At 42.5% G+C, this 25023-nt stretch overlaps 1 protein-coding gene across 2 annotated transcripts in view; it reads left to right on the top strand.

Annotated features, from left to right (window-relative positions):
• ADGRD1 (adhesion G protein-coupled receptor D1) overlaps positions 1-25023 on the top strand; it is a 909072-nt gene that overhangs the window by 371062 nt on the left and 512987 nt on the right. For both annotated transcript variants that reach the window (XM_044275622.1, XM_044275624.1), the window contains 2 exons: positions 17211-17284; positions 21104-21227. In XM_044275622.1, the coding sequence (XP_044131557.1) occupies positions 17211-17284; positions 21104-21227 (198 nt within the window). The remainder of the gene's footprint in view (positions 1-17210; positions 17285-21103; positions 21228-25023) is intronic.

Raw genomic sequence — 25023 nt, 5'->3', positions numbered from 1 at the left:
ACGGTGGTCAGTGAAGATCATGATGGGATGTTTGGCTCCTTCCAAAAGATGTCTCCAGTTGCCCAGAGCATCCTTAATAGCTAACAGCTCTTTTTCCCCAATGGGGTAATTTTTTTCAGCAGTATTAAGAGTTCGGGAGTAGTATGCAACTGGGTGCAAGGGTTCAGAAGAGGATGGTTGTTGTGATAGAACTGCCCCTATGGCGAGGTGGGAAGCATCAACCTCTAGAACAAAATGGAATTCGGGGTTGGGCAATTTCATCTTTCAAGGCCTCCGAAAGGCCGAGGCGGAATTGGTTACGAAGACTGAGATTATTCCACTCCGTCTCCCTGGCCCACCGTTTGAATTCGGCAATATAATCTACGACTGGTCGGCGGCCTTGTTTAAGTGCTCTGATGGCAGTCTCAGCGGTCAATTGTTTACTAGAGTCATCATAGAGGAGTGCCATGGCCTCCATGAATCTGGGGAAGGAATCTAGGACCTCATCCTCTTCATCAAAGTAGGTCTCGGCCCAGGCTCGGGGTTCCCCTTTAAGGTAGGAAATGAGTGTGAGTACCTTTATACGGTCATTGTAATAAGTGCGTGGGCGTAGGTCAAACATGAGTCTACACGAACTTATGAATTGACGAAATATTTTCCTATCCCCGGAAAAGGGTTCGGGGGCACAGACCTTGGGTTCAGGTCCCTCTCTGGGAGGTGCAGCTCCTGTGGTTTGGTTAACCAAAGTACGCAATCTTTGGTTCTCTACCTGCAGGTCCTGCACAGAGGCAGATAGGGTCTCGACTCTCTGGGATAAAGAAACCATATGTCTAGCGAGTTCTGCTGGATCCATTTTTAAAGGTGCTGTGATACTGTCACGTCTGCAATTTTTTCAATAGTGGATCTCAACTGCGGAGTAAATAGGATCAATCAGATATGAATCTCAGGCGTCACTCACAACCTCAACGGTGAGTTTGAGATTCTACCATCACGTGATCACAGGAGAAACAACTCAGGTCGGCACAATACTATTGCTTCATAGACTGCGGGTAGGTATTAGAATACTAGAATGCGGTAGCTGCCGCAGGGTTAACAGGGGGTACTCAGTAAGAGTCATACACAGTTATATCAGCCTGCATGCAGGTAAGGAGAGGTGCTCTCTCACAGATAGGGTACTTGCGATTGGCAGTAGCTATGCGGTGACTCCAGTATCAGGACTGAGCGGATCCGTCTTCCAGACGGTAGCAGGGAAATGAGAAGGGTCCGGTTACTGAGCGGATCCGTCTTCCAGAGGGCAGCAGGGGAAAGAGAAGGGTCCGGTTACTGAGCGGATCCGTCTTCCAGATGGCAGCAGGGGAATGAGAAGGGTCCGGTTTGTGATGGTCCCATACATGGGTTGTGAGGCAGCAGGCGTTCCGACAACAATCACAGCACGCCATGCTGCCTCATCAGTGCCCTTAAATGGAACCAGGAAGTGAGTAGGGATTGCTGATTGGTCCGGACGACTTCCGCGTTCCACCGTGGAACGCAGCCGCCGCGTCACAACCCGGAGTTCGTGCGTCTTCCGCGTTCCACGGTGGAACGCAGAGGACCGCGGCAGACAAACAAAAGGCCGTCCCGTCGGTGGCATTACAGTTTCTCACATTAGTGCTCTGGCGAACTGGCTACGGTGGATTTGGTGTAGGCTGTTTACCAGGGATGATGTGTAGTAACTGCAGCCTGTGTGTGTACTGTTCTCTGTTGATGCATGCTCCCTTCCTCTGTTTGGTCCTAATGGGCTAATGTTCTGTCTGGGTGTGTCTGCTAGGTGGTCAGATTACCTTGTTACCCTGCTATAATATCTTGTGAGCTGTGGGTTTGGGGGTCAGTCTGTCTCCAGCTTTGCTGAGTACAGGAGCTATGCACCTGGCCTGGGGATATTCCATCTGCCCTGTCTGAGTGGTCACCTAGTGAGACATCAAGGTCACTTTGTTTAGTTCTGTGTCTTGTGGAGCAGCTGTCTATTCACCCATGGACTAACTTCACATGGGGAACAGGCATCTGCTAGTCCTGTTCTATATCTTGTGTGCAGCTCTGTCTGTTCGCCCATAGACTAGCTCCGCATGGGGAACAAGCATCTGATAGTCAGAGTCTACGCCTTCAGGGAGAGGGTTCCTGGTTTTCCAGAGGGAGAACATCTAGTCTATGTATGCAGCCCTGCCTGTGATTGCCTTGCATCCGTTCCGCATGTGGTCCAGGCATCTGCTTGTCTGCCTATGTGGACAGCTCTACCTGCAACCACCATGCATCTGTTCCACATGCGGTCCAGGCATCTGCTTGTCTACCTGTCTGGGCAGCTCTGACTCTGACTGCCATGCATCCATTCCGCATAGGGTCCAGGCATCTGCTTGTGTTCTGATTCCCGTTTGTCTTGTCTAAACAGAGTCCTGAGTTTGGGTTCCAGTTTTCCTGGGTTACAGTCTGTCCTGTGTCTGTCTGGACAACTGGTGCTTGCACTAATATCTGTCTCTGCAGGTAAGTGGCCAAGTGCACAGGGACCATCCTGGAGGTGCGATCTGAGAGCCCTCGGCTAAGTTCATACCCATCATCAGGGCCTCTGTGAAGAATGGGGTTTTCTTAACCGCCGCTCTCTAGGTTTGGCCCCCAAGTCAAACCAATGCACTTGGTCCAGTGGTATTAACTGCCACTGCTCCCTTACCTGATTTGATCCTTGCCTTGTCTTTTCGCTTGCCCTGTGTTTGAGATATGTTCTAGGGGTTGGTAGAACCCTCGCCAGAACATGTCACTAGGATAATATTTTAAGCAGTCTGATAAGTCTTGTTTCAAAGCCATTGAACAAAGACTATATTATAAAGTAGAAAAGGAAAATGAGATTAATCAGTCATTCATGTAGGTAACCAATGTAAGATGTAACACAATATTTATTATATAAAGTAATGTGATATATTTAGCAAATTACATTATGTTGGGTTTAACTTTGTATTTTTAGCCATGGGGATGCACACCTAAGCATTTATTGATTATACAGGATATGCCGATTAACTCTATGTTTTATTTTTGCAATTAGTTAACCACTGCTTGAATGAAACAGTACCATCACAGCAGTGAGAGCCACAGAGCCTGCATAACAGTGACAGCCACAGTGATTATATAACAGTGCCTTCATAACAGTAAAAGCCACAATTCCAACATAACAACAATTAGAGCTCCAAAAGTAGTCACAATCTTTGTGCTCCCCATTGACAGCTACAATGCTCCCTTAGCAGTGAAAGCCACAGTGCCCTTATTAACAGTAACATTTACAGTGCTTCCAATAATGCTGGGCACAGTGCCCCCAAAGCCAAAGTACACCCAATAATTGCCAGTGGCCATATTCCTAGCCACTCATGTTTCAGGGAAGACAAAACAGAGCTGCTAACAGATGGCAGTCCTCACTGCATCAAAAGGAGATGGCTGTTTTTAACTAACACATCGCTCTGTTCCATTAGGTAACATCAAGCATATTTTCCAATGGTTGTAGACTACACAGAATGACCTAAGATGCCTCATGCTCCTGCTTGCTCTTCACTTCTGACTTATACCTTCAAATAGTTACAGAACAAGGTTTATTTTTTCCCCCCAGAGAATAATACCTACCATTTTTATAATATCATATGTTTGCCATGCTGTATCTGCATATAACCCTATATGATAAATTAGCTACAATACTTTCAGATAAATTAACACTGTACCGCCATGTGGCTCTTGATAGTGACCCTTACTACGGATTACGGTGTTTGATCTTTTGTTGAGCCTTATGGTGCTATTCTAGTAACTCTAGAACAGCCATTTTTATGCCCATTATGTGTCACGGTACCTTCCGTGATAGAGGTTAGAAGATCAGAGAGACTGACTGCACGTGAGGTTAACTGACAGTCTCTTAATTCTCAGTGTTGTGGTCATTACTGCATTCCCTACTTAGTTTGGTCTCACACTTCATGCGGTTGATATTCTCTGCTTGGATTAGGAAGAGTTGGTGTGTGGACCTTACCTGTATTCCTGCTCATCCATTTTCTATAAGATAAGTTGTACTGATCTTTGCATTTGGTTGTTCCCCTGTGCTTATTCTTACTAAGCCTCATGGAGATGCTGGTTCATTCACCTGGAAAGGAAACAGTAGTCTCATTCCCTGCCACTGCCTAGGGTATTTCAGGGCTGCTTAGGGTCTAGATTCCGGCGTATGTATTTTCCCACCTTCACATACTGATAGGAGTCAGGGGCAGGTTTAGGAGCTTCCTAGGAGGTGACCTTTTCCCTCTCCCAAGCCTTGAGTCCTAGTTCTGTGTCCCTCCCCTCCCCTGTAATTGTGACATTATCAACTGCCATAAACCGCCATTTTAGCTGCATGGTCTGTCTTTGAAGGTAGCTGACCTCTGCACGACCGTCTTGCAGATCCAGAGATCAAAGGCGGCTGGTTCCGGTGGTGGGTACCAGGCCTGCCCTGAACCTAAGGTTGCCCTCCCTGACAGATTTTCCGGGGGTAGCGACAATTTCATTCGGTTCAGGGAGTCATATAAATTGTACTTTAAGCTGTGCCTGTACTCTTCTGGGGATTAGCATCAACGTGTGGGTATGATAACATTTCATTGCTTAAAGGTAATGCCCAGTCTTGGTTTACGGCAGGGAGAGCGCTCCACGGAGACCTATTGCTCTGAATTTAGGAGATTGTCTACGGATACAGAGTGGAATGAGTGGAATATCTGAGAGGCTGAAGGATGCTTTGGCCTTTCATGTAAATCCTGAGTCATTGGAAGCAGCTATGTCCCTTGCTGTACGTCTTGATAGATGCCTGAGAGAGAGATCTAGGGTTCCTCACCCTGGGGATGTACTGTAGAATAATGTGGCAGCTTCCTTTGACACTTATGGTGGAGAAACACCTGTGGTTACGCCTTGTGACGAGCCTATGCAGTAAGGAGGAGCTACTCCTAGAACTGCTGGCAAGAGCTTTGGTCATATGAAGGGAGTCTGTTTTTGTTGTAGAAAGAAGGGACATTTTGTGAATATATGTCCGTACGTTCAGTGTCAAAGTGAAAACAAAAAACTTACTATTGGTGGTGTGGTTGGGGAGCCATAAAACTTACTTTTTTCATTTACTGGTAGTACCCCATTTCTCCTCTCAGCGGAGGTGTCTTAGACTCCAAAACTGTGTGAATTGAGGTGTTTATTGACAGTGGGGCAGGGGTTAACCTAGTTGATGGTCACTTTGCTTGTATGCATGGTTTGACAAAAAATGCATTAGACAAAAATATTTTGCTGTTTGCAATAGATTCTGCTCCACTCTGGGACAGATGTAAGGTAAACTGATTGTAATATCAGACTACACAGGGTTGTCTGCAGTCTGTAACTATGGAGACTTGTATAGAAGTTGTGAACACAAAACTGAAGGATAGTTACAAAATTATTTCCAAAGTTGCTTTTTTTTTTACTATAAAACACAATGCAACAATAAAAATGAAATGTTGCAAAGCAAAATCCTTAATAGAACAATACTTGTATTACCTACAGTAAAGCAGGGACACTCTGCAGGTAGCACCTGGCAGTAATAAAAGAAACTAGGAAAGCTGCAATTTCTGGGGAAATTGTGTGAAGTGTTCTTGCCTCCACCAGTAGTCTACAACTGGAGTGGGCTGAGTAACTGGGTGGAGTGGCTTGAGTAACTGTTGTGTGGTTGGACTGGCTGGAGTAACTGTGGAAAGGTTGGACTGGGCAGAGTAACTTTATGGAGTGGGCAGAGTAACTGTGTGGAGTGTTTGGAGTGAGTAAAGCACACCAATAGGGAACAATCTGCACGTTTCGGTATATTATGGTCTATATAGTGTAAAAACTGTAGGAGGAGTTAGGGTGGTAAATTTGGCTATAATAATAAGGATATATATGTGAGATAACAGTAAGTCGTCTTGCAATGCAAGAACACTTAATTATTTCTAGGGTTTCTGTCACCAGAAATACCTAAATTAAACTGCCTGACATCTGAACCTAACACGCCTATTCTTAGTTTTATCCATGCCCCCGTTACTCCATAAATGTAACTTTTATAATATGCAGATTAGCCTCTAGGAGGAGGGGCATTACTCCTGCTCCTAGAGGCTCCGTTCTCTCACCTCTGTCGCCTGCCTCCAAATCTTGATTGACAGGGCCAGGCAGCATTTGCATCCTACTGTCGGCCCCGAGTGAATGGTAAATCTCGCGCCTGCGCTGTGCCATTCAGTATTCGGTGCAGACATAGAGAAGCAAGGACGCTCACTGGCTTGTGACTTCCTTACTGCGCTGAATACTAAATGGGGGCATGGGTAGAACTTGGAATAGGCTAGTTAGGTTCAGCTGACATTAGCACATCGCCAATGTCAGCCAGTTTAATTTAGGTATTTCTGGTGACAGAAACCCTTTCAGATGAAGAAAATCTTATTATAGCATTCTGTAGCCATATGTCTAAATATGAAAAAGCTTGAGGGTTTTCTCAACCTGCTGATCCATAAAACTTTCCTAAAATCCTGTATGTGCAAGCCAATTATGAATGAAGCGTGTTGGATGTTTATTTCACATGATAACCATGACCAGTGTATGAGCCTTGAAGTTGTATTCCTTCCTATACACCCAAATAGATTTAATAGACTAAAAACACATTTCTCTACATATGACAGCAAGTGGGGGGTATTATATAAAGTGTGCTGGTGTTGTCATAAAATCAATGACAGGATCATAATCAGAAGTAACTCACAGATGAACTTTCATGCTCAGTTAAACCAGAGAAACGTGTTATTTTAAACAAAAGCCAATTTACTCTCCGCGGAGAGTCCGCTCGTGGATTCTTTTAATAGAAAACGATTGCAGATCAATGTTTTTAAATGAAAAAGCTCTCCTTTGCTTTATCCATCTGTAGCTTTGTTCTTCTGACATATTTACCACTGCTACGTTTCCTACAATTCCTCTTTGTATAATGCTGGCAGATTTGTTTGTGGAATAATAAGTGTAGTTTTTTATAGTGTTTTACCTGTCGCCCTAGTTTACACTGCAGTGACATCGCATGCATGCCTTCGTAATTCTACAAAGAAAGCACTACTCTTGTTCCCTTATTTTCATCTTTAGTATAATCATCTCTCTTGGTCATATTTATTATCATTAGACACTACCTACAGACTTTTTTGTACAGATCAAATATTTACACAATATTTCCATGAACAGGCATTTACCAATACTTTTGATTTTATTATTATTTTTACTGCAGACCAATATAATATTCAGGTATATATAAAAACGAGTGTTAAATTACTTATTGATGGAATTGCATTACATACAGACATAAAACAACATTAACAGGGTTGTCCAGAATTTTAAGAACATGGCTGCTTTATTCCAATGTTTGTTTCTGGTACAACAGCTCAGTTCCATTGAAGTGAATGCGGATGAGCTATACTACCGGAGATATGTACGTAAAGTGAGCACCATCTTGAATAATAAATCAGTACCAGCCTAGATGCTAAGGGCTTATGCACACCAACGTATTTTCTTTCCGTGTCCCTTCCGTTTTGTTTGCAGACCGTATGCAGAACCATTCACTTCAATGGGTCAGCCCAAAAAAAAACGGAAGTTATTCTGTGTGCATTCCGTTTCCGTATGTCCGTATTTCCGTTCACAATAAAATAGAACATGTCCTATTATTGTCCGTATTACGGACAAGGATAGGACTGTTTTATAAAGGGATCATGCACACAAACTTATTTTCTCTCCGCTTCCGTCCCTTTTTTTTGGAGGGCCGTATGCAGAACCATTCCGTTTACATATTTCCGTTGCACAAAAAAGTAGTGCATGTCCTATTATTGTCCGCAAATAACGGTCCGAGGCCCCATTCAAGTCAATGGGTCCGCAAAAAATACGCAACGCACACGGAACACATCCATATGTCATCTGTATTTCATCCGTATTTTGCAGATCCATACTGTAGAAATGCTATGCCCAGCCCATATTGCTCATGAGTTTGGTGATTAATAAGTTACTGTTTCCGTTTCCGATCCGCAAAAAACGGATCTCATACGGAAACCATACGGATTTGTTTTGTGGAATAACAGAACGGAAGAGGCCTTAAATCAGAGAAAAAAAAACCTCAGATACGGAACAATGGATCCGTGAAAAATGGACCACCTGTTCTGTTCTGCAAAATACGGAATGCACACTGGCGTCATCCGTATTTTTTGTGGATCCATTTTTTGCAGACCGCAAAATACATACAGTCGTGTGCATGAGCCCTAATGCTGATTTCACACCAGTTATTTGATTAGTTATGTTGATCAGTTATTTTGAGCCAAAACCAGGTGTGGGTCAATAACACAGACTAAGTACATTATACTTCATTTCTGATTAGGCTTTATTACTGGTTTTGGCTCACAATAACTGATGGAAATAACTGACCAGTGGAGTATGAACTTGGCCTAAGACCAATAGTTATGTGCTAAACATATCTTTTTATTAAATCATAATAAAATAGACTTGTTAAAACCATTTAAAAATACACTCATTATCCTAAAAGCCACAGACTGCTATACCCCACATGAATAAAAAGATATATGCAAGCACCATGAAAAGCCAGTACAATCCCAGTAAATATAAAAAAAAAAATATTTAACAAATAATAACAAATATTAGACATTGCAAACCTAAAGTTTTATGTGGAGAAAAAAAACTATCATTATCGCTGCAACACTGGCTTCCTGAGGTTTCAGTGAGCTCTTCAGAAGCAGCCATTCTTTTGCACATGTTTGTAAACGCAGACTGCAGGGCTGGATTTTATACACCTGTGGCAATGGGACTGAATGAAACACGTGAATTCAATGATTAAAGGGATTCTGACGATATTGATGACCTATACTCAGCTCCCCTACCGATCAGTTGTTTGAAGGAGTCATGCAGGTAAACTGAACAAGTAGTTGTAATTACTGTATACTGCACCGCTGCTATAAGGCAGATGGTGTGCAAGTGATCTCATTGCGCGCACAAATGCTGCAACCCCGTCAAACTGCTGATCGGCGGAGGTACTAGGAGTCGGATGGATCCCCACCAATCTGATATTTGTCACTAGTGTTAAGTATTCATGAGCCTAAGCAGTTAGGAGGAGCTACTCCTGGCAAAAGCTTGGGTCATGTGAAAAGAGTCTGCTTTTATTGTGGCAAGAAGGGATATTTTGTGAATATTTGTCCGTACTTGCAGCATCAAGGTTTAAACATAAACCAAGGTTTAAACAAAAAGGAAAAAATTTTTAATCATTACTATTGGTGGTGTGGATGGGGAGCAAGAAAACCTACTTTTGTCTTTTACTGGTAGTACTCGTTTTCTCCTGTCTGCCGAGGTGGCGCTAGAGTCCAAAACTGTGAAAATCAAAGCATTTATCGACAGTGGGGCAGGAGTTAACTTCATTGATGGACTGTTTGTACGCATTCATGGGTTGACTAATAATGCATTAGAGAAAAGTTTTTCTGTTTTTGCAATTGACTCAGCACTCTCACCCAAAAATGCCTGTCGCAGGTAGTGAATGACATTTATTTAAGAGTGGGTGATTTGCATCAGGAATCTATCTCCTGTTATGTATTGGAGGGTCTGCCTGCTTCGTTGGTGTTGGGCTTACCATGGTTAAGCAAACATAAACCTAACAAGCAAGCGATACAGATTCTCGATTGGAGTGATTTTTGCATGGACAACTGTCTTAATGCATCATTTTCTAAGGTGACCACTAAAACTGTACCCTCGTTCATTTCAGAATTTTCAGATGTTTTCTCTGAGAGTGGTAATCAGGAGTTGCCTCCGCACCAGGAATATGACTGTCCTGTCAATCTTATTCCCGGAGCTAAATTGCCCAAATCTTGGTTGCATAATCTTTCGGAACCCGAAAGAAAGGCCATGCGAGAGTATATTACCGAGAGTTTGGCAAAGGGACATATTAGACCATTCAAGTCCCCAGTGGCTGCTGGGTTTTTCTTTGTAAAGAAAAAAGATGGTACCCTGAGACCATGCCTGGACTTCCGTGAGCTCAATCGTATTACCGTCCGTGATCCTTACCCCCTTCCTTTGATTCCGGATTTGTTTAGTCAGATTGTCGGTGCCAAGGTGTTCTCTAAATTGGATCTGAGGAGGGCATATAATCTGGTAAGGATCAAGGAGGGGGGTGAGTGGAAGACCGCATTTAATACCCCTGAGGGTCATTTTGAAAACCTGGTCATGCCCTTTGGGTTAACCAATGCTCCTGCGGTTTTTCAACACTTTGTCAATGACATCTTTCATCATCTGGTGGGGAGGTTTGTCGTTGTATACCTTGATGACATACTAATTTATTCGCCTAATATGGAGACTCACCAGGATCATGTGAGACAGGTGTTACAGATCCTAAGAGAGAATAAGTTGTATACTAAGATGGAAAAGTGTGTATTTGCTGTACAGGAAGTGCAATTTCTGGGTTACCTGCTCTCATCCTCAGGTTTTTGTATGGATTCCGATAAGGTCCGGGCCGTGTTGGACTGGGATCGACCCGAAAATCTGAAAGTGCTTATGCGGTTTTTGGGGTTTGCCAACTACTACCGTAAATTTATCTTGAACTATTCATCGGTGGTTAAACCTTTAACAGACATGACTAGGAAGGGTGCGAAATCATGATGTGGGGAATAGGGAATTGCTGGCCATTAAGTTGGCGTTCGAGGAATGGCGGCATTAATTGGAAGGAGCAATTCACCCTATTACGGTAATTACGGATCATAAGAATCCCAGCTGAATCCCGACTGAACCCAAGACAGGCCAGATGGTCATTGTTTTCACCAGATTTAACTTCATCGTTACTTACCACCCTGGGGTTAAGAACGTCAAGGTGGACACTTTGTCGCGTAGATTTTCAGGTCTCAGAAGGTCTGAAAGATTATCTACGCATTAGTGATCTGACAGCCTCTTTCGGTTTCACTTTGTCTATGTGTTGCTGGTATGTCCACACCTTCTGTTCAGGTGTGGATCATGTGACCTTTACCTCGCCCTATTTAGTCTGACTTTTCCCATCACTCCTTGCTTGGGATAACTTCATTTGGTCTTGGAAGAGCTGGAGTGTGGTTTGTGTTGAAGTCCTCTTAATCCATCATCCTCTGAAGTTAGGTGTTCTGCTTGTTGTGTTTTGTATCCCCCCCCCTGGTTGTTTAATATGCCTCAGTGAGATGCTAGTTCCTTCACCAGGGAAGGAACGGGTGATTTCTGCCCTGTCATTATCTTTAGGGCATCTGAGGTTCACCAGGGTTTTCTAGGTTCCTGTGTATGGGTATCTCTACCATCGGAGGGGCCCATACGGATAGGAGTTAGGGCCAGGAGCAGGGTTTTATAGGTAGTGACCCATTTCATTCCCTAGCAGTGAGGCCTAGTGTCTTTCCCCTTCCTTCTTGTTGTCTTTTGGTATTCTCCCCTACTACATCCGTGACAGCTGCACCCCCCAAACTCCCCAGAACCTATTTGATGTGCCAGGTGAGACCTTGCCATGCTGTGCTGTGGCTGTTGTGCCTCGAAGCCAAGAGCCACACCAGTCCTGCACGGCTTTCAGCTCTGTGGTCACAAGCCGGTAAGTGGCTAACCCCGCTCAATATGACAGTTAGTAAAGTGGTGTGCGACAATGGTGCCAATCTGCTGAGTGTGATGAAACAGGGCAAAATGACACATGTGCCGTGATGGCACACGTCCTGAACTTAGTCATGCAGCGATTTGTTGCAAAATACCCCAGGGTCCAGGACATCTTGCAGCAAGCCAGGATAATCTCTGGCCATTCTAGAAGGCCTTACACGGCCATGGCTCACCTTGCTGACGTTCAGCAGCGACACCACCTGCGCGTCAGACGCCTGATTTGTGACAGCCCGACGTGCTGGAACTCCACCTTGTATATGCTTGATAGGCTGCTCCAGTAGCAACGTGCCGTTCACAACTTCCTATACGAACTCTGCAGCAGGATAGGTTCTGGGGAGCTTGGTTTCTTTACACCGTGCCAGTGGCTGGTCATGCGCGACAAATGCATTTAATGAGATCACCAAACTGGCAGCCGGAGCACCATCAGTGACATCGTACCTTATGCCTTCTTTCTGGAGTGTGCATTGCCTTGTATCATTGATCAAGCTGTCGAGGAGCAGGAGCTGGAAGATGAGGAAGTCGCAATGCTAAATGAATTCCCAGGGGGGGCTACTCCATCTGAGACAAGTCAGCAGAAGACTGAAGAAGAGTCAGAGAAGGATGGTGGCTGGGGGGGGGGGGGGGAGGAGGAGGAGGAGGAGCAAGAAGAGCAGGCTTTGAGGTGGACTTTAAACTTTTCGGTTATCCCTGGTGTTGTCCGTGGCTGGGGGGAGGAGACCGAGGACAACATTCTCCTGGGCTATGAGCAGGATCCATGGCGCTCCACTGCTTCCAATTTAGTGAAAATTTGGGCCTTCATGCTCCAGTGTTTGAAGAGGGACCCCCGTATAAAAAGCATAAAGGGCAAGGACCAGGACTGGGTGGCAACGTACTTAGACCCGCGGTACAAACACAAAATGGAAGACATGTTACCAGCATCACAGAGTTCTAGGTAACTTTAGAGAGAAAAGGTCTCGGATGCAATGGAGAACCTCTAAAACTTCATCTTTATTGGTCATAAATAAATAGCGGACGCAGCCACTTGGTACACGGAATACAGACGTTGACGCGTTTCGGGTTTGGGACCCTTATTCGTAACATAGTTGCACAGTGTAACCCCACTAATTTAAAGGAGTTTGGTGCCCCTCCCTCCAAAATTCTAGGGGGGGAGCTATTAACACCTTTAAATTAGTGGGGTTACACTGTGTAACTATGTTACGAATAAGGGTCCCAAACCCGAAACGCGTCAACGTCTGTATTCCGTGTACCAAGTGGCTGCGTCCGCTATTTATTTATGACCAATAAAGATGAAGTTTTAGAGGATCTCCATTGCATCCGAGACCTTTTCTTTCTAAAGTTACCTGCAGCCTGCAATGGGGACACACCCCTAAGGTTTCTGGAGTCGGGACTATTTTCTAACCAGGAAGGTGAGCTGGATTATAGTCTTTCTGTATCACAGAGTTCTGTCAGAATGCAGTATTTCCAGGCCTTGCTGTGAGAGATGCTGTTGCGGGGTGATGGAGGAGGAACTTCCACCCACAGCGAAACAGGTGCGGGTACCAATCCTACCGCGTCTGCAAGAAGAGGACGGTTTGAAGATTTGTTAGTCACTTCGGATATGAGATCATTCTTGCAGCCAACTCATCGAGAACCGCCCTCTGGATCTAGCCTCAGGGAACACATAGACCGACAGGTGTCAGACTACATCTGGTTAACGGACAATGTGGATGAGAAGCAAGGAACCCCTGGACTACAGGGTGTGCAGGCTCGACCTGTGGCAAGAGCTGGCACAATTTGCCATGTAACTCTTGGCTTTCCCCTCCTCGAGTGTCCTGTCCGAAAGGACGTTCAGCGCAGAAGGGGGGATTGTGACCGATAAGCGCACTCGCCTAGCTCACGACAGTGTGGACTACCTCACATTTCTAAAAACGAATGAGGCATGGATCTTGGAGGAATTTAACACCTGTGACGACCACGTGTAATTGAATTTCCTCATGCCAGCCCACACATATCCACCACCACCCACAACAAAGAATGGTCACTTTCTTATGTATATACAGTGGCATAAAAGGCCTTTTCTGTCATGTGAATGCCTAATTTTTCGGGCCTCTACTCGAGTGGCCTACAATAAAAATTGTATCAGGTGACTGCCTAATGTACCTCCAGACACATAATCACTAGTTCTTTTCTGTCAGGTGAATGCCTAAAGTTTGTGGTCTCTACTCCACTGGCCTACAGTAAAAATTTTATCCAGTGACCGCCTAATGTACCTCCAGCCACATAATCACAAGTTCTTTTCTGTTAGGTTATTGCCAAATGTTTGGTGCCTCTACTCCAGTGCCCTACAGAATTTTTTTTATCCAGTGACCGCCTAATGTACCGTGAGCCACATAATCACAAGTTCTTTTCTGTCAGATGAATGCCTAATTTTTGGGGCCCATACTCCCGTGTTCTAAAATAATTTTTTCTAGGCTCCAGCAGGGCACATTTTTGAGAGTTTCACTTTAGGACGCATAAAAATGGACCCTGATTAAAATACATATTTTCTTTGTGGGAATTATTGCCAATGATCCCTCTGTCACTGATAGCCGGACCCCTGCTGTATGCGCGGCGCTGCTGGCGCATTAACCCTCGCACTGCCGCGGTTAGCGCTGACCGTGGCACGTGCGGATTCCTTCCGGGTCCAGAGTGGCCATCGGGTCCCCGTTCTGCTGTGACGGGGACCCGATGGCAGGGATGGCTGTCTTCTGTAACAGCCTGTGAGATCTAGCCCCCTGGATCTCACAGGCAGGAAGCTGTAAGTGTATTACACTGTGTAATACACTCACAACCAATGCATTACAATACAGAAGTATTGTAATGCATTGTAAAGGGGATCAGACCCCCAAAAGTTGAAGTCCCAGAGTAGGACAAAAATGAAGTGAAAAAAGAAGGTAAAAAAATTTAGTTTTACAATAAAAAAATTCAGTTTCAAGTAAAAAAAACAAACACAAACAAACATCCTTTTCCAAAAATAATGTAAAATAGACATATTAAGTATCGCTGCGTCCGTATCGACCAGCTCTATAAAAATATCACATGACCTAACCCTTCAGGTGAACACTGTCAAAAAAATGAAAATAAAAACTGTGCTAAAACACTTTTTTTGTCACCTTACATCACTAAAAGTGCAACAACAAGCAATCAAAAAGGCGTATGCCCCCCAAAATACAGTAGTACCAATCTAACCATCCCCTCATCCCACAAAAAATTAGCCCCTACCTAATACAATTACCCAAAAAATAAAAAAAATATGGCTCTCAGAGTAAAATTATTTTATTGTGCTAAATGTTAAAGTTTTAGACATATTAGGTATTGCCGCCTCCGTAACAAACTGCTCTAAAAAAAAAACATATGACCTAATCCCTCAGGTGAACACCGTAAAAAAAAAAAACTGTGTAAAAAAACTTTTTTTGTCACCTTACATCACAAAAAGTGTAATAGCAAGCGATCAAAAAGGCATATACACCCCAAAATAGTGCCAATCAAACCATCATTTCATCACGCAAAATGATACCCTACCTAAGACAATCGCCCAAAAAAAAAAAAAAAAACTATGGCTCTCAGATTATTGAGACACTAAAACAAGATTTATTTTTGTTTCAAAAGTTATAATATTGTGTAAAACTTGAATATATGAAAAAAAGTATGCATATTAGGTATTGCCACCTCTGTAACGACCTGCTCTATAAATATATTACATGATCTAACCCCTCAGATGAACACCGTAAAAAAAAGTGTAAAAAAAGCCATTTTTTGTCACCTTGCATCACGAAAAGTGTAATACCAAGCGATCAAAAAGTCATATGTACCCTAAAATAGTACCAACAAAGGTGCAACCTTATCCCGTAGTTTCCAAAATGTGGTAATTTTTCATGGAGTTTCTACTCTAGGGGTGCATGAGGGGGTCTTCAAATGTGACATGGCAACTTAAAATTATCCCAGTGAAATCTGCCCTCCAAAAACCAAATGACGTTCCTTTCCTTCTGCGCCCTGCCGTGTGCCTGTACAGCAGTTTACGACCACATATGGGGTATCTCTTTAAACTACAGAATCAGGGTAATAAATATTGAGTTTTGTTTGGCTGTTAACCCTTGCTTAGTTACTGGAAAAAATGGATTAAAATGGAAAATCTGCCAAAAATTTGAAATTCTGACATTTCATCTACATTTTTCTTTAATTCTTGTGGAACACCTAAAGGGTTAACAAAGTTTATAAAATCAGTTTTGAATTCCTTGCGGAGCATAGTTTCTAAAATGGGGTCATTTTTGGGAACTTTCTATTATGTAAGCCTCACAAAGTGACTTCAGACCTGAACTGGTCCTTAAAAAGTGGGTTTTGGAAATTTTCTGAAACATTTCAAGATTTGGTTCTAAACTTTTAAGCCTTCTTACGTACCCAAAAAATAAAATGGCATTCACAAAATTATCCAAACATAAAGTCAGCATATGGGAAATGTAGAGTAATAACGATTATATGAGGTATCACAATCTTTTTTTAAAGCAGAGAGATTTTCATTTGGAAAGTTGCAATTTTTATTTTATTCTTTTGTAAATTTGTCATTTTTTTAAAATAAAAATGAAAAATATTGGCAGAAATTTACCACTATCATGAAGTACAATATGTAACGAGAAATCAATCTCAGAATGGCTTGGAAAGCGTTCCAAAGGTATTACTACATAAAATGACACATTTCAGATTTGCAAAAATCAACCTGGATTTAAGGTGAAAAGTGGCCTGGTACTGAAGGGGTTAATCCATTGGGCTGCTGTTTTTAGTGAATGATCTAAAACGTCTATTCTGTCCTTTTTTTTTTGTTATGTCTGTTTCTGGAAGAACAGTGAACAGAGATCTTTCTGGAAAAGCTGAAGGGCTATCTATAACTTGTTCCCACAAGTCAAATTGGGGCAGTTTCTTAAATGCTGAAAAAAGCATTATAAATTGTACAAAACTTTCCTGTGTGACCCTGGCCTTACAATAGCTCCCATCCAGCATTTCCATACTTCTGAATGGCAATATCTGTCTAGTTACATGCTCATACATTCCAAGCTCTTGATATAACGATCGTAGGCAGATAAAACCCGCTGTCCCTGCCTTCTTGCAGAGCAATCCCTAAACAACGAAACTTGAATTTCTGATTAAATAAGGGCATTTGCCATTCAGGAAAGGTAAACATCAACCACTGTATGATCTTTAATTGTGGTAATATTGCTTAGAATCCAGATCCTCCATCCCCCCCCCCCCCTCCAAAAATAAAATAAAAATTCCTATGAAACAACAGAATAAAATTATTGAGAGAAGTTAACAGAAAAGATCTAGATCAATTTTATGGGACAAGATCTACTAGTCAAATGAACTTTAAAGACCTGTATCCAAAGCAGCTGCTTTGTTATGTGAAATAGTGCATGATGGAAAAAATATATTTTAAAAATAAAAAATTATATATATATATATATATATATATATATATAATAAAATGAGACCATATCCCTGCTTTTCTAAATGTCTGTTTCCTAAATTTGCTGCTCTTAATTTTGCAGACTCATCGACTCTACATAGAAGCCGCCAACAATAGTAACCTTGTACACTTGTATTGTGCCTTTCTGGACTTCAGGTTAGTGATTATTCAATCATTCTTTGCTTGATTTCGGTATTGCTTTTTAAAGGCTATGTGCACCTTCGGGAGATTTTTGTTTATTACTTCATTGTGCTCATTTTGAGCTAAAAATAATTTTTTTAAGTGGTCTTTATAAAAAAAATGTGTACCACTAGTTTTATGCAGCCTTGAGTTTCTCTACCAGCAGAATCAGAAATTTCACAATCTCAGTTCTTATCTTACTGATAAGAATGTGGCTTAAATAAATGTTTATGACCTCTTGGTAATTTAGAGATAAGGGCTATTAGATGACAGCACAAAGTGAAAGTACCAGTCACACAGAAAAACTGTTAACCCTTTATGACAGAATGGCTCAATATTTTCAATAAAGACCAATTCTAAAAAAGATTTTTAGTCTAAAATAAATTAAATGCAATCATAAAAAATTGCCCATGAACGTGTACATAGCCTTTAACTTAAAGTCTACCTGTCACACCTCAACAGGACCAGAGCTGCAGTAATCAACTTAATTTACTACAATAAGAAAAGGGGACCAGTGCATAGCAAGAAGAGGTGACGCTTTGCGCGGCCTGCTGGATTTACTATAACTTACTTTAGGAACTGGAGTAAGATATAGCTGAAGTCTATGCCAGTCCCTAGCTGGCATAGACTTGAGTTTCTGGCGCATGGTCTGCCAGGGATGCAAATAATTTATAAGGAGGCACTCCGGCTTACAGGGAATGCCAGTCTTGATAATTGTCCTTCACTGTGTTTGTTACATGGCAAAAATACAATATTAAATTCTAAAGTGGTGAAACTAATCAAAAAATCACATAAAAATGAATCTACATAGGCATATTATTCTGTGGAAAATGACTTTATCTCTGCATGATATCACTTTACTGAGCAGATCACACCTATAAAAACCTTGAAATTAAGGTTTTGAAAAGACATTTTAGATGAAGATGAGTGTTTTCCTTGTCAATATTATCTCTCTAATTGGCCTTAAGCACCAAAAATTAATTGGATGAAACATAATTATATAAAAGAAGCACAAACACATCTAACAACGTGATGCCCTGCTCAATCTTGCTTATGTAGCTTCACTGTGAGAAGCCATTAACAAAGTGCTACCCAAGGAGGCCCACCCCCAGTCAGACACAGCACATAACTAAGATAAGTTTACAGATAATGAGGACCATTTTTAAAGTCTACGAACACCTTTGGGGCTATTTTTTATAATTGTATTTTACTCAATTGGGGCTTAAAATTTTCTTTTTGTTTAATTGGTCATTATTATAAATTTTCATTTTTCCTCTACAGCTTTCACCTTCACTGCTTTTTTGCGTAATACTGAATCCGTCAGGGCATAGCTGTGACAGCTCAATGTATAGCCCTTATTGCTGAACTCCTGACAGCTCAGAGTCATAAACACTAATTATAGCCAAATTCTTATCGGTTTGATAGGAATTTAGCTTTTATTAGTGTTTATAACCTGTTAGGAGTTCAGAGATAAGAGCTACAGATCAAGGTAACAGAGGAGCTATGTGACAGATTCAGTGTAAAGCAGAAAGCAATCGTCTGCAGATGCAATAAATGTGAAAGCTGTAGAGGAAAAACTGTTGAAATTTATTTTAATAAAGACCAATTTGAATACATATTTTTTTTTATACCTGAATGAGTAAAATACGATTATAAAAATTTCCCCAAAAGGTTTCCATAGCCTTTAAGAGATTTTGCCAGTGATGACACATTGCCTAGGTGCAGCTCAGCCCGATGGAGCTGAATGAGGCTGAGTGAGATTTCAAGCACAACTGCTATTCAATATATATGGTTCTGTGCTTGGTGAGTTGCTAAAGGCAGCGGTGCTCATAGGAGTGCAGATGCCTTCTCAAAACAGCTGATTAGCGGGGGTCCCAGGTGTTGGACCCCCACAAATCAAATTCCGATCAAATATTGATGACCTATCCGGAGGATAGGTCATCAGTAAAAAAAATCTTGGAAAACCCTATTAAGGCCCCATTTTAAGACCATATTTTTGTCTGCATCAATTCCCCTATTTTTGTGGATCGCACGCAGACCCATTAAATTCTATGGGGCTGCAAAAAACACCAACAGCACATGGATGTCATCCATGTGTGGTCCTCATCCATGCAGCCATGATGCATGACAAGAATAGACATTTTGAATGTGGGGCCCGCAGAAAGTGCAGCAGGCACACTGTCAATATTCGCATTTTGGGGATTGATGGTTTGGAGACCATAAAACAGATACGGAAGTGTGCATGAGGCCTTAAAGGGCTTCTGTCAGCAGAAATAACAGTATTAACCTGGCTGACATTAGTGCTATTGCCAGCTGAACCTAACTAGCCTATTCTAGTTTTAATACATGCCCCCATTACTGCAGAAAAATAACTTTTATTATTTGCTAATTAACCTCTAGGAGCGGTGGGATGGGGAAGGGGGCATTGCTCCTGCTCCTAGAGGCTCCGTTCTGCCACCTCTATCCATGCATTCCTAAACTTGATTGACAGGGCCAGGTAGCATTCAAGTCCTCCTGCCTGGCCCTGAGTATGGGTGAAATCCCAAGCCTGCGCAGAAGACATTCTCTGCAGCGCGATGCCAGCTGGTGTCTTCTTCTGGGTGTACTGTGACGTATTTGGAAGTCGGCAGCCAGTGAGCAGCCTTCCTTCACTATGCCAGTGATAAATACTAAACAGCACAGCGCAGGTGTGAGATTTTACCCGCACTCAAGGCCAGGCAGGAGGATGTAAACGCTGTCTGGCCCAGTCAATTTAAGTCTAGGAGGGCGTGGAAAGAGGTGGGAGAATGGATTCTCTAGGAGCAGGAGCAATACCCCCACCTGCTCCTAGAGACTAATTTGCATATAAAAAAATAAATACAAATTCTGTAGTAACGGGGGCATGTATTAAGACTGAACTAGGCTAGTTAGGTTCAGCTGCTTCTCAGTTTGTTGGCCCATGTACTGAACTTCTGTCTGACTCTGATTCCCCGCTACCCTTCCTGACCTTAACATGTTATCTATACTGAGCCACTGTGGCGTTCGCAGACCTCAGACCTGTTGCACATATACACACAAACCCCTCCAGCCCTGACTTCTCCTGTGCCCTAACTACGAGTACTGCTTAATCCTATAGGTCAGCGGCCAACTACACAGAGACTACTCCAGGAGGTAGTGGCACTGGCCTGGTTGTTTCCCTGCAACAACGTCCAGATCCTTGTATAAAGGGTTAAAGAACGAATACCGGGGGACTGCCAGGACACTGTCTGTAACAGTAATAGATGGTGTTAAGCTACACTGACCATGTTTCAATGTTTCAATAATACTATAATATACTCAGTTCCACTAAGGTTCAATAATCACAAGCCATTGGTTGGAAATCACAGGTGTAATGCATTGGCAGGCTGAGAGGTAGTAGTCATTGCTGTGGCTCTCTTTTCCAGCTATTCGGTGGAGGTCCCAAGGATGAGGGACCCTTCTCTTATTAGCTATTTAAATATAGGTTATATTACCAGACAATTACAGAATGGTTTAGCACACATTTCTAATAACACATGAACTACGGAGGCTGTTGCAGACATTAGAAACCTATGATTTAGTCCTTGCCTAGCTCCGTTTTTTTATTCTAAAAGATTTGTATTGATTTAGTGTTTTTCCTTTGTGTTGACTATTTCTATCCAGACTGCAGAAATGAGTAACGATCCATAATTCACAGGTCACAAATGTGAAACTTTTATCCCTTGTCTTCAGGCTCATTTTTGAAGACATATAGGTAGTAGATTACAGTAAACAATTGTTTATGCTTTTTCTTTGCAGCTCTGGTTTAGGTATCTGGTCCAGTGAAGGATGCATTCGTGTAGAAGGAAACTTAAATTACAGTGTTTGTCGCTGCAATCATCTTACTAACTTTGCCATTCTAATGCAGGTTGTTCCAGTCACGGTAAGAACATGTTTAAGATTATTTCAAAATTGTATACTATTTCTCACAAAAAAGCCAATGCATTGTATGTTAACCATCTCCCGCATATGTACGTCCAGATTGCATGTAATTTACCGCAGTCCGGCATGCACTTACACCCAAACTATTTACCGGGGCTGTGACTCTATGAAATGTCACAGCACCAGAGTCTCCACTCTCACAGAGAGCAGAGACACATGAGAGGCTGGCAAATACCAATCAGAGTTGTCCCTTGCCGGTGAACGCTCTGATTGGTTAGTCAGGCTCTGGGCTCCACAGTTCTGAAATTAGGTATGCCCGGTGAAGCCCTCGTAGTGCCCCCGATGCTGCCTTTGTGCCTGATGCCTCCTGTGCTCCCATCTTTTTCCTGCAGCTCGCCGTGTGCCTCTGTGCGCTCCATCACTTTGGGAAGATGGCGGTGGCTCAGGAAGTGAGCCGCCACCATCAGCAGTGGGTGTTACCTGTAACATACAGCTGACACACTGCTGCAATGGCCGAAATTGGTGCTGACCAATAATGTAAGACCCCTTTCACACGAGCGACTTTTCCGCGTGGGCGCAATGCGTGATGCAAATGCATTGCGCCCGGACTGAATCTGGACCCATTCATTTCAATGGATCTGTGTACATGAGTGTTGTTTTTCACACATCACTTGTGCGTTGTGTTCTATATTCTGCATTTTTCACGCAGCCCTGACCCCACAGAAGTGAATGGGGCTGCGCGAAAAACGCATCGCATCCGCAAGCAAGTACGGATGCGATGCTTTTTTCACTGATGGTTGCTGAGAGATGTTGTTTGTAAACCTTCACTTTTTGATCACGAGCATGAAAAACACATCAATGTTTATTTCACCAACGCAATGAACCACTGAACGCAATCGCAGACAAAACTGACTGAACTTGCTTGCAAAATGGTGTGAGTTTTCCTAAACGCATCCGGACCTAATCCGTGTAGTTCATGTGAAAGGGGCCTAAGGGGTTAACAGAGGAATCTCCCTCTTTAGCCCATCAGGCCGCAGCGCTGCAATGGCAGTATCCTGATGGTTTCCATGGCAGCTGGAGGCCTTACAAAGGCTTCCAGGCTTGCCATGTACTGAAGCCTGACAGGCCTCGCCAGAGGTGGGTCCTCATCAGGCTTAGGGCTCATGCACATGACCGCATGTTATTTGCGGTCCACAACACAGGGATCCACAAAAAATATGGATGACGTTCATGTGCATTCCATATTTTGCTGAAGGGAACAGCTGGCCCCGTAATGCAGAAAATAATAAGATATGTTCCAATTTTCATATTGCTTCCTTTGCTGGCTGGATTCATATTTCCATCACATTATACACTGCTCGTTCCCATAGTTATGAGCACTAGTGTTGAGCACGAGTATTCGAAAAGTGAATTTTTATCTCGAATATCGCCACTTTGAGAATTCGCAAATATTTAGAATATAGTGCTGTATATTCGTTATATCGAATATTTGCCATTTTTATCACGTAATAGAATATTCTTCATTTTATTCCATCTGAAGTCATGATTCCTCCCTGCTTCTTGCTTGTAGGCCAATGAGTCTAAGCAGGGAGGAATCAAGAGTTCTGATGGAAAAAAATGACGAATATTCTAAAAAACAAATATTTAGCACTAAATTCTATAGTGCTATGTATTTGTTTTTGACCCACGCCTGCATTGATCGCATAATATTACGTGATCATTACCTTGCCGATTTTCGAGTAAAAAAAAAGAATGAGGAAAATAAATTGTCAGATGACATGCAGAATGCAAAAATAAATTCCCCATTAAAAGTGTCCTGTCTGACCCAGGAAGAAGTACATCAGCGACTTAAAAAGATTAAAATAGACAAATCGCCAGGACCGGATGACATACACCCCCGTATCCTAAAGGAATTAAGTAATGTCATAGCCAGACCCTTATTTCTGATATTTGCAGACTCTATACTGACAGGGAATGTCCCACAGGATTGGTGCATGGCAAATGTGGTGCCAATATTCAAAAAGGGGCCAAAAACAGACCCTGGAAACTATAGGCCGGTAAGTTTAACATCTGTTGTGGGTAAACTGAAGGTTTTCTGAGAGATGCTAAATTAGAGCATCTCAACAGAAATAAGCAAATAACGCCATATCAGCATGGCTTCGTGAGGGATCGGTCATGTCAGACTAATTTAATCAGTTTCTATGAGGAGGTAAGTTCTAGACTTGACAGCGGCGAATCAATGGATGTCGTGTATCTGGACCTCTCCAAAGCATTTGACACTGTACCACATAAAAGGTTAGTATATAAAATGAGAATGCTCGGACTGGGAGAAAACGTCTGTATGTGGGTAAGTAACTGGCTCAATGATAGAAAACAGAGGGTGGTTATTAACGGTACACACTCAGATTGGGTCACTGTCACTAGTGGGGTACCTCAGGGGTCAGTATTGGGCCCTATTCTCTTCAATATATTTATTAATGATCTTGTAGAAGGCTTGCATAGTAAAGTATCAATTTTCGCAGATGACACTAAACTGTGTAAAGTAATTTACACTGATGAGGACAGTATACTACTACAGAGGGATCTGGATAGACTGGAGGCTTGGGCAGATAAGTGGCAGATGGGGTTTAACACTGATAAATGTAAAGTTATGCACATGGGAAGGAAAAATGCAAGTCAACCGTACATACTAAATGGTAAAACACTCGGTAACACTGACATGGAAAAGGATCTAGGAATTTTAATAAACAGCAAACTAAGCTGCAAAAACCAGTGTCAGCCAGCTGCTTCCAAGGCCAACAAGATAATGGGTTGCATCAAAAGGGGCATACATTCCCGTGATAAGAACATAGTCCTACCACTTTACAAATCGCTAGTCAGACCACACATGGAGTACTGTGTACAGTTCTGGGCTCCTGTAAACAAGGCAGACATAGCAGAGCTGGAGAAGGTCCAGAGGAGGGCATCTAAAGTAATAACTGGAATGGGGCAACTACAGTACCCTGAAAGATTATCAAAATTAGAGTTATTCACTTTAGAAAAAAGACGACTGAGGGGAGATCTAATTAATATGTATAAATATATCAGGGGTCAGTACAGAGATCTATCCCATCATCTATTCATTCCCAGGACGGTGACTGTGACGAGGGGACATCCTCTGCGTCTGGAGGAAAGAAGGTTTGTACACAAACATAGAAAAGGATTCTTTACGGTAAGAGCAGTGAGACTCTGGAACTCTCTGCCTGAGGAGGTGGTGATGGTGAGTACAATAAAGGAATTCAAGAGGGCCCTGGACGTATTTCTGGAGCTTAATAATATTACAGGCTATAGCTACTAGAGAGGGGTCTTCCTCTGGATCAACTTGCGGGATAACAGGCCGAACTGGATGGACAAATGTCTTTTTTCGGCCTTATGTACTATGTTACTAATGTAGAATATAACGAATATTCTAATTTGTGAATATTCGACGAATATTCTACAATATATTTGCGAAATATCACAAATTCGAATATGACCCCTGCCGCTCATCATTTACGACCATCCTGCAATCCATCAGCAGTGCCTGATCTTGCACATTATAGGAAAAAGCACCAGCCTACAGGAGAAACTCGAAAAATTAGAATATCGTGCAAAAGTCCATTTATTTCAGTAATGCAAATTAAAAGGAATTGCATTAATGCAGCTTAAAATTAGAATTTTGTGAAAAGTTTCAATATTCTAGGCTCAAAGTGTCACACTGTAGTCAGCTAATAATCCATACCCCCTGAGCAAAGGGGGCCTCAAAATTGTGACTTTGG

This window comes from Bufo gargarizans, chromosome 1 (genome assembly GCF_014858855.1).
Source record: "Bufo gargarizans isolate SCDJY-AF-19 chromosome 1, ASM1485885v1, whole genome shotgun sequence".
Taxonomy (NCBI): Eukaryota; Metazoa; Chordata; class Amphibia; order Anura; family Bufonidae; genus Bufo; species Bufo gargarizans.
Note: the sequence above shows the minus strand (reverse complement) of the source record. Positions and strands in the feature narration are given on the sequence as shown.